Below are 12914 nucleotides of genomic sequence, written 5' to 3' on the forward strand. Positions count from 1 at the left end.
CACTGAATGAAAGGGAAACATGAACTTGCCGTTTCCTTTTCTTTCTTAAAACAAAAAAGATTTTCAGGACAAATTTTAGAATCATTGACAGTTTCTAGGAAGATTTTCTCTTTTGGAAGAAGAAAGGTACCCTTGCCTCCTTAATTGTTCTTGTGTTCTTTGTCACCAGTCATGATAGTCTTTGTGGAAAGTATTAACATACCATCTCCCTGTGTTCAATATTCCCATTAACAATAAAAATAAACCTAATGAAAGTATCTGCCTGAAAAGCCCTGAGCACTAATTTCGGAGACAAATAGAAGATGAACCACCAATAAGCATTTCTTTCTGAAATGAATGATGCAAATTAATTAATACCTTAATTAGGCTTGAGCACAAAGATTATTAATTAGATTGAGTTAGAACTAAAAGCATCTTAAAGGAAAAGCTAGGGATGTAGCACTGTGGAGGAGAAAGGATGTTATGTATCAACAGTCTGTTGGAAATATTTTTCACTCAATGAGAGCTTTTTCAAACAGGGGACTCAGAAAGACAGTGCACTTTATGTATCAGTCCCTGCCTGCCCAGGTCTGGCCAGGTTTGGGGACTAAAGTCTAGTGTTGTCCCTGAGCAAATGGGAACCCACAGGTATAGGGAGTTCTGAACCCAGCCAACTTCTGGAGGCCCTGGTAACCCCACTGCAGCCTCCTTTCTCTGTCTCTCTAGAGTAGAAACCCTCCGATGACAGGGAGGCCCCCTGTTTTGTTTGCGTTTGCAGCCCCAGGGCTAGTATAGGGCCTGACTTGGAGCAATCATGATAACCTCACAGCAACATATTATACAGAGTTCTGGGTCCTGTTCTAAGCACCCTTAAGTAAGTAAACCTGTCGTTTACAATGTGGGGGCTTCCCTGGTGGCTCAGGGGTAAAGAATCTACCTGTCAAAGCAGGAGATGTGGGTCCCGTCCCTGGGTTGAGAAGGTCCTCTGGAGAAGGAAATGGCAACCCACTCCAGTATTCTTGTCTAGGAAATCCTATGGACAGAGGAGCCTGGCGGGCTACAGTCCATGAGGTTGCAAAAGAGTCAGACACGACTTAGTGGCTAAACAAGAGCAACAAACAACAGTGTGAGGTAGGAACATTCAGGATCCCCACTTTATAAGAGAGCAAGTAAAAACACAGGTTGAAGAACATGTGCCTCCCTGCACCACAGCCCCTACACAAAAATCACAAAGCTAACACTGGTGGATTCAAATTCAAACCACAAGTCTGGCTCCAGATTTCTCGCCATGAAACCCTAGGCCATAGCAAATAATGGCCAATCCATATGTGTTGAATGAACAAAGAGTACCCTGAATGCCTAGTCCTTTCTGATGGACTTCTCTCTAGCTCCTAGTTTTTCTGTAAGGACTGAAGCTTTATCCTACTCTGTCCCAGATCCCATCAGCCTCTCATTGGAGGGGCTGCTGATATTTCACATATTCCTAAGAAGTGGTTTATATCTTGTTTCAACCTGGACAGACAGTCCAAAAAATTATCTCTCCTGAGGGGCTCCCATGGCCATGGTGCAGCCCACCGCCTAATTAGGTCTGAGTCCCACAGGAGGCGCTAGTGGTAAAGAACTTGCCTGCCAATGCAGGAGACATAAGAGATGCAGCCTGGGTCAGGAGGATCCGCTGGAGGAGGGCATGGCAACCCGCTCCAGTGTTCTTGCTAGGCGAATTCCATGGACACAGGAGCTTGGCAAGCTACAGTCCACAGGGTCACAAAGAGTCAGACATGACTGAAGTGACTTGGCACACACTCATGCCCTATTAATGAGGCCAGCCTAGGTGCCACCAAGTTTGCCTCTGTGGTCATTGTGAATCACAGAGCTACTGTCTTTCTGTATCTGCAGTGACTTTTTGGCATGCCTTATTGCTGACGCCACTCGTGACTGAGGGTTATGATAACACATAGGGTTTACTTTATGGGGTTCAAGATCCTTATCAGGAGTGTTTTATTTACCAAGACAGCATTCCCTCAGGAAGGTCCCTGGAAGCATCCACTTGTAAAACGTAACCAGAAACAGAGCCCCAGGATGACAAGGGAACCACAGAGATTATGTTTCCCGTTATATAGGGAGGGCATGGTGACACGCCTTTGGCCACAGTGGAGTTGATGCAAGAGATGTGGTGTGAACCCTGACCATGTAGGATGGTGGTTTGGAGCTGAGGTACCAGGATTGAAGACCCATCTCTACCACTCATAGCTGAGAGACTGGAATCATTTCCTCTCTGCAGCCTTTGTTTCCCCATCTGTAAAATGGGGATAATGTCTGGTTCACAAAGTGATTGAAAGGATCAATGAAAAAAAACAGTAGTGAAAGTGTTAGTCGCTCAGTCATATCTGACGCTTTTGACCCCATGGACTGTAGTCCAACAGGCTCCTCTGTTCATGGGATTTTCCAGGCAACAATACCAGAGTGGGTCGGCATTTCCTCCTCCAGGGGATCTTCCTGACCCAGGAACTGAACAAATAGGAAGTTCTAAAAGAGCTTTTCACTTGCAAATTGCTGCACAAATGGGTGATATTAACAAGGACCTGGGCATTCTGACACTGAGCTCTGCAGTCTTCCTTCCAGCTGCTAAACCCCTCCTGGATGCCTGCGGAGTGTGGATGTCCTGTTCCCTCCACCCTGACCCAAGGGGTGCCCAGGAATCTGCATTTTAACAAGCTTGCTAGCTGATCTAAATGTGCTTTAATGTTGGGGACCGACTCAGCTGTAGTGGAACACACAGGAAGTGCTTCTGAGTTTGATCAGCGCCCTCTTTTCTTTTGGCTGAGATCCACGGCCTGAGACCTACCCCAGTCTGGTTTTTATACCAGCTGTGCAGCTGGCGGAACACGGGGGCCGGCGGTCAGGCTGAGTGGACATAACTGGGGAGAGCTGCTGCTTCCTGCTGGACCCTTGCATCTGGGCAAGTGGGTGACAATGCAGCGGAAACCCAAGCTTCCTCCAGCCCGAGAGAGAGGGCTGAGGGCTGTACCCGGGCAGGTGGCCCTGGTAAGCTCTATGGCTTAGCGGTCCCGCCGGCCAGCTGCCACCTGCCACCTGTTCTGCTTCTAAGCTGGGCTGTAAGGGCTGAAACCACATTTGCACCACAAGGCTGGTGTGAGAAAACTGTCCTGTCCTGTCCTGTACTGGGGGAGAGGAGTGGGCAGGAGGAGACTTCGGGCTTGGAAAAGAGGCAACCTCATGACCCCAAGGAGCCCTCTACTCTGAAATGTGGCTTAGTGGATAAAGAACCAACGCAGGAGATGCAGGAGACATGGGTTTGATCCCTGGGTTAGGAAGATACCCTGGAAGAGGACATGGCAACCCACTCCAGTATTCTTGCCTGGAGAATCATGGAGAGAGGAGACTGGAGGACTATAGTCCATGGGGTTGCAAAGAGTTGGACACGACTGAACATGCATGCATGATCACATTCTGTTACATTCCAGCTTCTGAAATCGGGCCTCAGAGTTGCCCATAGAACCTTCTTAGAGGCAGCCCTGTGCATGGGGTCAGACTGTAAATATGATGACCAGTGTGATGGTCTTTTCTTGAGAGTTTCACCCCCTCGTGGCTGCTGGGGAGTCCTGAGTACACAAAGCCTCTGCTCTAGTCTGCGGCAGGATCCAGTATCTTTCCCTTTCGTGCTCTCAGCTCCCCTCCCTCCCCTGATGGCAGGAATCTCTCCTTGCTCTTCCCTTTCACAGGTTTATGGTGTTTCCAAGGCTCTTGGAGAGCAGGGCTTGGCCAGGGGAGGGTGTGGGAGCACTGCTTCTGCCCTCCTTCTTCAGCCCTGCTTGTGTTCTGTTCTGGAAGCCGCTGTTGCAAGTCTCCCTGGAGGGAGCCACTACCCAGATTGTCACTGGGGCTGCCCCTGAGAACTGGCTGTCCCCCTGAGCATCCTGCGAAGGATCTGTGGTCACTGGGTAGAGGTTGGTTGCCAGGGTAACCCTCCCACCACCTCCCCACTCCAGCGGTTGTAAAAGCCCTGCCTTGACCAGGAGAGTAAACAGCTAGTTCAGACAGATACCCCTTCCTCTGCCCCACAGCTCTAGAAGGAAAAATACGAAGTCCCTATATTTGTGGTATGTGCTCTGTTTTAGAGACTGCTCTTAGTACATGCTTTCATTGGAGGATCATGACAACTCTACAGAAGAGTTAACATGGTTCCCATCTTACGGATAAAGATGAAATGCCGTTGAGGGTCTCCATGACATGGAGGAGATCACTGAGTTGGGAACCAGGCTGGATCCAGACTTAGTCTTTCTAGGTCTGGGATCTCACCATCTTACGAGGCTGATGCCTTTGCACACGTGATGCAAACGCCATCGGCAGGCTTTCCAGGCAGAAATACATGGATGTCTGATGATGGTGTGGATTTTCCCCTAATGCATTGCCACGTGCTTGTGAACAAAAGATTCAACAGTCAAGTGAGATGGGAAAATAGATGCATGTTATATAATGCATACTAGGATATTAAAAGCTCTAAAAACCCCTTCAGTGAGGAATGGGATTAATGCAGTTTAACCCAGAGTCTCCAAAACTTGCCTGGAAATAGAGCCTTTCTGGTTTTGTTTTTTTCATCTAATGCCCCTTTAACAAGCCACTGGATTTGTGTTCCTCAGACCAACTCTGGAAAGGCGGAGCCAAGCACCTTTCTAATTATGGCTGATGACAAAAGGGAAAATAAGGGAAGGTCATTTGTTTCCATACGAAGAAAAAGGGATGGATCACCAGGCCCCCTCCATGCCCCTTGGCCCGTCAGGAGCAGATCCTGCAGGAGTGCCCTGCCATGAGGACCACACAGAATCACCTGGTGCCGCCTAAAGCCAGGCCCCTGGCAGTGGTGTGCTGAGGCCATTGCTGCAGTTTCCGAAAATTTGCGATTCAGTTATGAAATCACTGTAACTTGAAACTGGAGACAATGGGAGTCTTTACAATACAGAAACCAGGAAAACAGTACAAACTGGGGCTCCACCCCTACTTATCCCGAGAACCTGCTTACCTAAGTATCACTGATCCGGGGATATTTTCTGAAATTATTAGAAAACGTGCACAAGGCTGTGACAGCTGGGTGCTGGGGGCGACCTGACACAGAAGTCCTGGCTCAGCAGGATCCCTGACCCTCCCAAATGAGAGCTGAGAACCCAAGTGAGAGCTGAGAATGACCATCTTCTGGCCCCAGTGCCCGCTGAGTCTGAAAGTGCCTTCTGGCACTGCTTACCTTGATATCTGACACCAGCCAATGTCTCCAGAATCGAGCTTTGGGAGAAGACCTGCTGGGGGCATCGGGGTCCACCATCACCAGGATGTAGGCTGCATCCTGTAACACATTCACCAGAAACAAGTGTAGTGTCGTGGCTAGAATTCGGATAGGAAATCTACAAGGTGCAGACACTCACTTTACCTCAATTCCAGCCAACAGTGGCTGACCCACCCCTGGAGCTTCTTACTTGATTCAGCCCTATTCTTATGACTTTCCTCTTGTGTCACATGCTGATTCTCAGAGAACTGGTCTATTAAGTAGGCAGCTTAATAGTTGGCTTTCCCTTTATGAAGAAGAATCAATCAAGCAAGCATATTTACCCAGCACCTGGAAGTCCCTAGCATCATGCCAGGAGCTGGGGAGGAAACAAAGGAAATAGGGCTTCTGTTCTCAAGAAGCTCACACACGGAGTTGGAGCAACCTGTCCATTAATTCAGCAAATACAAGTGAGCTTAGTATATCCATGTCAGGAGCTGTACCGATCGCAAGGAATGCTCAGATTCATTCATCCCTTCAACAAACATTTTCTGAACACCTGTTATGGGCCAGAAGCTGTTCTAGGTACTGGGAGTTCAGCAGAGAACAAGACAGTGTGACCCATACTTTCAGGAAGATTTTACTCTAGGTAAGACACACACACATACACACACACACACAAACTGAATGACAAAAACCAAGGAAATGCCAACGTGGGATTAGTGCTATGAACAAAATAAAATAGAGTGAGGTTGGAGGGAGTAAGAGCTTCCCTGGTGGCTCAGTGATAAAGAATCCGCCTGCCAATACAGCAGACACGGGTTTGATCCCTGGGTTGGGAAGATCCTCTGGAGAAGGAAATGGCAACTCACTCCAGTATTGTTGCCTGGAAATCCCATAGACAGAGGAACCTGGTGGGCTACAGTCCATAGGGTCAGGAAAAAGTGAGACATGACTTAGCAACTAAACAACAACAACAACATGCCCCCCTTTCTCACCTGGGGGCCCGTGTGCAATGCATGCATTGCTTAACCCTGCAGAGTTGGACATGACGTGGAGGGAGTAAGCTTTCTAAGAAGGGGAAACAACCGCTAAAAGGCCTTCAGGTGGGAATAAGTGAGGGTTTGAGCAACAGAAAAAGTGCCACGTGGCTAGAGGCAAGCCAGAAGAGTGACGGGGTTGGAGAGATGGATGGGGTTCCGGCCACAGAAGGCTTTGCAGACTTGGGTGAGGCTGGGGTTTTATTCCAAGTGCAATGCAGAACCACTGGAGGGTATTTTTTAGCCAGGACAGTGATATGCTCTGGTTTACACTGTTAAAAGTAGTCTTGGTGGCTGGATGGAGAGTGAATGGTTGGCAGGAAGCCAGACAGGAGGCTACTGCAGTGGTAAATGGCAAGATGATGGCTTATGGACTAGAATGGTAGCAATGGAGACAAAAGCCAGTAGGTGGACTGGGGAAGTACTTTTAGGGAGCATCAGTGGGTCTTGCTGGTGGACTGGACAGTAGGGCAGGGAGGATCGGGTAGGGAAAGAGAAATGGAGGAGGACTCGGGGTTTTGGCTTGGGCAACTGGATGAACAGAGCCATTTAAGGCCTTGGAGAAGACTTGCAGAGGAGACTGTTTCAAGGGGGATCCTGAGGGTTCTGTTTTGGACATGTTACGTTTGAAATGCCTCTTGAAGTCAAACAAGTATCTAAGTCAGACTTAGGAATTTGGAGGAGAGGTCAGGATGGATATATGAATTTTGAAGTCATTGAATCCCAAGGACTGAAGGTGGCCTTTAAATTCATCACAGAATAATAAGATGATTCATGGAGAGATTAGACTTGGGGAAGAAAAGAGGTCTCATGAGTGAACTCTAGAACATACTAACACTGAGAGGAGAGGAGGATCTAGCAAAGGAGACTGTAGCCAGGGAGACAAGGAACCACTTGAAATGAAGGTATCATGAAAGCTGACACAGAAAATGTGTCCAGGAGGAGAAATTGATCAACTGTGTTGAATGCTGCTGAAAGGCAGAGTAAGACAAGGACACAGACGTGGCAACGTGACTTGACAACATGGAGATCTCTGTTATCTTGGCAAGACCAGTGTCAGTGGAGTAGAAAGGACGATGTTTGATTGGAACAGGTGGTGAAGAGATGGGAGGTGAGGAACTGAAGATAGTTATTAAAGACGATAAAAGGAGAAACTGTAGTGTGAAGGACAGCTGAGATGCAGAGCAGCTGTTACTAAATGGGAAGGAAGAGTCAAGAGATTTATTTCTTTTTAAATTTTTAAAGAGAAGAATGATAGTGAGGCGTGTCTGCAGGCTGATGGAAGTGATCCAGTGTCGAGGGAGGCATAGATGTCAGAGAGAAGAAAGGGGTTTATTGCAAGAGCCAAGACTCTGGGAAGGTGGAAGGGGACGGGATCCAGAGCAAAAGTGGAGGACCTAGACTTTGATGGGTGGATGATACAGGTTTGGATGTTAGGGCATGAGAGATGTGGTGAAGAATGAGGAAATTGGATTCTGGTTACTTTTATTTTCTCAATAAATCAGAGGCAAGATAATTAGTGAAGAGGGATTATAGAAAGTCTGGGAACAGAGAGGCTGTGAAGTAGTCATTTGGGGAGGCGAGAAATTGAATATACCATAGGTATGTAGTAAGGTTGCGTGTGTGTGTGTGCTGAATTGTTTCCACCATGTCTGACTCTTTGGGACCCCATAGATTGTAGCCTGCCAGGCTCCTCTGTCCATGGGGATTCTCCAGGCAAGAATACTGGAGTGGGTTGCCATGCCTTCCTCCAGGGGATCTTCCTGACCGAGGGATCAAACCCACGACTCTACATCTCCTGCATTGGCAGGTGGCTTCTTTACCGTTAGCACCGGCTGGGAAGCCTTCAGTCTATACGAGGTATCTAAAACAGTCAAGCTCATAGAAGCAGAAAGCAGAAAGGTGGTGGCTAGGGGCAGAGGGAAGAGGGAAATGGGGGGTTGCTGTTCAATAGGTGCAAAGTATGAATTGCATAAGATGAGTAAGTGCTAGAGATCCATTGTGCAAGTCTGTGCCTGGGGTTGATGACACTTATTGTACACTTCAAAATCTGTTCAGAGGGTAGATCTCACGTTCTTACCACACATAAAAAAAAAAGATAAAATTTTAAATTAAAACAGAAAGGGAATTCCTTGGAGGTCCAGGGGTTAAGACTTGGCACTTTCCCTGCCAGGGGCTCCAGTTTGATCCCTTGTCAGGGAACTAAGATCCCACAAGCTGTGAAATAAAATAGAAAGTAATCCCACTTGAAGAAAGCAGGATGGAATCAACACACCTATCAAGCATTCTGCAAATCCCAGACCTGGACAATACGCCCTGCTGGCGAGGCTGTGGGGAAGCTTCCTACATTGCCATGGGAATGCAAAAATGAGGCCAATTTATCCTTTGACCCAGCAACCCCATTTCTGTAATATTTTCCCCAAAAGATAGCTTGCACATTTATGAAGTGACTTTTGTAGAAGGTATTCATTGCAGCCATGTTTATAATAGCAAAAGTTGGAAATGATGCAGGCATCCATCAGCTGGGGATTGGTTAATAAACACTGATACACACTCACAACGGAACACTTTATAGCTGGGAAAAAAAATGAAGATCTCTCAGATTTGATCTGAAAGACTCTCTAAGATAAATGAGTGAAAAAAGCAAGGTGCAGAACAGTTTAATCTAGCACCTTACTTTTACATAAGAAAGAAAAAATAAACTATTTCTTCACATTGGTTTGTATTTGCATAAACAAACTCTGGAAAGATACTTAAAAAAAAAAAGATGTGGGTGGTGGTGGGATATGGGTGGATGGAACAGAGGTAGGATGGAAATCTCTCTTATGTGCCTATTCTTTCATTTCGATTTTTGAGCCATGTAAATGTATTACCTGCTAAAAATAAACTGAAAAGATAAAATCAAATGAAATGTATAGTAATCACATAGTATTATCTTAGAGTTGTTAGTTCTCATCTCCCTCTATCTGGCTGAGAGGTAAAGAGGTATGGCTTTGTCTTTACAGTAGGGAGAGCTCAGGGAATCCCCACTGCATATTTGGAGGTCAGTTAGGTGCAGGGCAGACCAGCGTCCTGGGCTTTGAAGAGAGACACCTGAAGCCTTGTCAACAGATCACATGCTTTGGCATGATCATGACAATACAGGAGGAGCATTAGATCTGTGCTTGTCCAAGTGAAGTTTTTACACAGCTGTATTGAAGTATAATTTTCCTAACACAAACTTCACCCCTTTAAAGTACACATTTCAACAGTTTTTAGTAAATTAATAGAGTGGTGCAATCATCACTAAATTTAGAACATTTTCATCACCCCCAAAACAATCCTGGTGCCATTTGCAATCACTACCTGTTTCTGCCTCTATCTTCAGCCAAATTCCAATCCATTTCCTGTCCCTATAATCGCCTTTTTGCCTTTCTTGGACATTTTGGACAAGTGGAATCATAGAATATGTTGTCTTTTGTGCCTGGCTTATTTCACTCAGCATAACATTTTTGCATGTAGCATATACCAACAGGTTATCCCTTTTAATTGCCAAACAGTATTCCATTGAGTGGGTATTGGTGTGCATTTTGCTTATCCACTTTGTGGACATTTGGGTTGTTTCTACTTTAGGACTATTATGAATCAAGCTGATATGAACATTTGCTGCAGGTCTTTGTGTGGTATTTGTTTTCAGCTCTCTTGGGAAAATACCTACAGTGGAATCGCTAGGACATATGGTAAATTTATGTTTAATATTAAAAAAAAACTGCCACACTGTTTTCTGAAGTGGTCTCACCACTTTGCAATTTCACCAGGACTGTATAAAGGTTCCAATTTCTCCACATCCTCACCAACACTTGTTGTCATCCGTCTGTCTGATTGTAGCCATTCTAGCAAGTGTAAAGCAGCATCGCATTGAGTTTTTTGTTTATATTTCCCTAATGACAGTGTGTTAGTTGCACAGTCATGTCCGACTTTGAAACTCCATAGACTATATCCTGTCAGGTTCCTCTGTCCGTGGAATTCTCCAGGCAAGAATACAGAAGTGGATAATCATGTCCTTCTCCAGGGGATATTCCCGACCCAGGGATCAAACATGGGTCTCCTGAATCAAAGTCAGATTTTTTACCTGACTAGTGACGTTGAGAATCTTTTCATGTCTTAATTGACTATCTGTAAGTCTTCTTTGGTGAAATGACTGTATAAATCTTTTGCCCCTTTAAAATGTATCTTCTTATTGTTCTAGAAGGAATTTTAGTAGTTGTATCCCAATCGAGAGTTATGGGAAATGTGAGTGGTGGGGAGAATGGAAAGGAAGGAAAGAAGGTGGCCAGAGCTGGATTTGCCTCATCCTTGAACCATTGGCGTCTGCCCTCAACCATCATCTGTACTTGGGGCTGTCTTCTTCCTGTAACTCACCATGACTCTGATTATTCCAGTAGGGAAATATCAACCACAGGGATAGCCACGAACCCAGGCGAGCAGACAGCACCCATGGACACTCCACCCCCAGGCTCGCGGGCCACTGCCCCACTGGCTTCCTTCAGGGAAACTGTTGAGCCCAAATCTCCCTGCCTGCCATCCAGATCTTTTCAAAGACCACCCCCTCCCCACTATCTCCTTCCCAGCCCTTGGTCCTCACCACACCATCATGTCCCAGATGCTCTTTTCTCTTTTTCTTGGAGTCAAGGAAAAGAGTTCCTCTGTTCTTCCTCCACCTCCAAACCCTTCCACGCTGCCCTCTGGAAATGCCGCTAAATAACAAGCCACGTCATCCTCTGTCTCTCCATAAATTGCTCTACTTTCTTGCCTTTGCCTGCCTTTCCCCTCAGGGCCTCTTCCCCTTAGCGCCCTCCGGTGTTGGCACGTGTTCTCTCATGCCCCTTAAACCCCAGGAGTTGTCCTTGCTCCCTGTTGCCACATCTGTGTCCCCACAAGACTTGGAGAAGGGAATGGCAACCCACTCCAGTATTCTTGCCTGGAGAATCCCATGGACAGAGGTGCCTGGCGGGCTACAGTCCATGGGGTCACAAACAGTCAGACATGACTAAGGGACTAACACTTCACTTCCCCACAAGACCAAGACCTTCTTGAGTGTGTGGATTGTGTCTGTTTCTGCTTACCTCTATACCTGCATAGATTACAGGGTCCTGCACGTAGAAGACAATAAATATTTTTGAATGAGTAATTGAAATATTGATTGCACTTGGCCCAAGGGGTTCAGCTGTTCACCCACTCATTCATTCCACAAGCACTACTAAGCACTTATCATGCATTAAGCACCATGAGAGGGGCTGCTGAGCATAAGAAATGAGATAGACGTGGCCACTACCTTTGAGGAGACAGTAGCCTAGTGGGGAGCTAGATATACATGCAAAGAATCTGAGCACCCTTGGGGCTCTCAGCAGACACACTGCTGGGCCTGCAGAAGCAAGCTTAAGGAGGTTATCAACTCTGCCATGGGGTGACTGAATAAAGCCTCACAGAGAATGGTGCCTCTGAGCTGGCTCCTCATGAATGGAAGTCTGCCCAGGATGGAAGGCCTCACCAGGCAAAGGAAGCAGCATGTACAAAGCCATGGAGACATGAAAGGCAATAGCAAGTTGTTCTGTGTCTAAGCACAGAGTCCCCAAGGCTGAGGGACAGAGAACTAGCGGGGCAGTGGAGGGGGCCAGAGGGGGTTGACAGTGCAGATGGGCCAGGTCCTATATGCCAAAGAGGCTTGTGAATGGGGGTGTAGGGGTGACTTAGAGACAGATGGTGGGGTGAGGGGTGGATCCTAGGGGGTTCAGCACCATCCAATGAGGGCTGATTAGGCTGATTCATCTGAGGGATGGGACACAGCATGGCACAAGAGTGGTCATTCCCAGAGGCAGGCCAGCGTGTCATACCTTCTGGAATTCAGAGATGCCCAGGCTGAGGGGCCTTCCTTATGTGCAGGGGTGCTCTGGGGCTCTGAGGACCCCTCTTTCCACCTTGTCATTTGAAGAATCTGTGCGTGCCTGCCTTTCCCAGAGAGGAGAATTGGATAGTATTCTTTGGACAGAATATGATAGGATTTCAGTAAACAGTCCTGAGTCCTAGAAGTGCCACGAAGGTGGAGCCGGTATTAATCACATCTTTTATTTTCTGATGGTTTGACCTCTGGCGCCTTGCTGTCCCTGGAGAGGCTGTCGGTTCCCAGAGACAGTACACACATAACTGAGAGCAGGCTCTTCAAGTGCAAATCTACTAATTCAGAGCCTACATCCTCCCCTTTATCGGGCTGAGCCACTATCCTTCAGGCCTACTCATCTGGGGGTCAGCTTCCAGGCAACCAGGGGCAGCTCCTGTGCTTCAGGGTCGGCCGGAATTATCCAAACCAGCCAATCCCGAGCGTGTCTACCCTGCTTATCCTCCCTCGTCAATTTTTTTTGCCACAAAAATCACAAAAGCATTCTCATCCATGCTTTCTCCTTGTTCCCTCTGCCTCCTGATGGACCTTAGGGCTTCCCCATGTGGCCCTGTGTGGTGTGCCATGACTCCCGTCTTTAGGGATCTGTGAGTATAATCTGCTCCCGTCATGACCACTGTTTCCATCTGCATATCTTAGCCAATGAAAACAAATCCCAGGGGACTTCCCTGGTGGTCCAGTG

General features: G+C 47.1%; 1 protein-coding gene across 5 annotated transcripts in view; it reads right to left on the minus strand.

Annotated features, from left to right (window-relative positions):
• PEBP4 (phosphatidylethanolamine binding protein 4) overlaps positions 1–12914 on the minus strand; it is a 223101-nt gene that overhangs the window by 107692 nt on the left and 102495 nt on the right. For 4 of the 5 annotated variants that reach the window (XM_025279194.3, XM_025279196.3, XM_006040941.4 and 1 more), the window contains exon 4: positions 5240–5338. The exons of the other annotated variant lie outside the window; for it this stretch is intronic. In XM_025279194.3, coding sequence (XP_025134979.2) covers positions 5240–5338 — 99 coding nt within the window. The remainder of the gene's footprint in view (positions 1–5239; positions 5339–12914) is intronic. 5 annotated transcript variants of the gene reach the window in all.

Source organism: Bubalus bubalis, chromosome 3 (assembly GCF_019923935.1).
Source record: "Bubalus bubalis isolate 160015118507 breed Murrah chromosome 3, NDDB_SH_1, whole genome shotgun sequence".
NCBI lineage: Eukaryota > Metazoa > Chordata > Mammalia > Artiodactyla > Bovidae > Bubalus > Bubalus bubalis.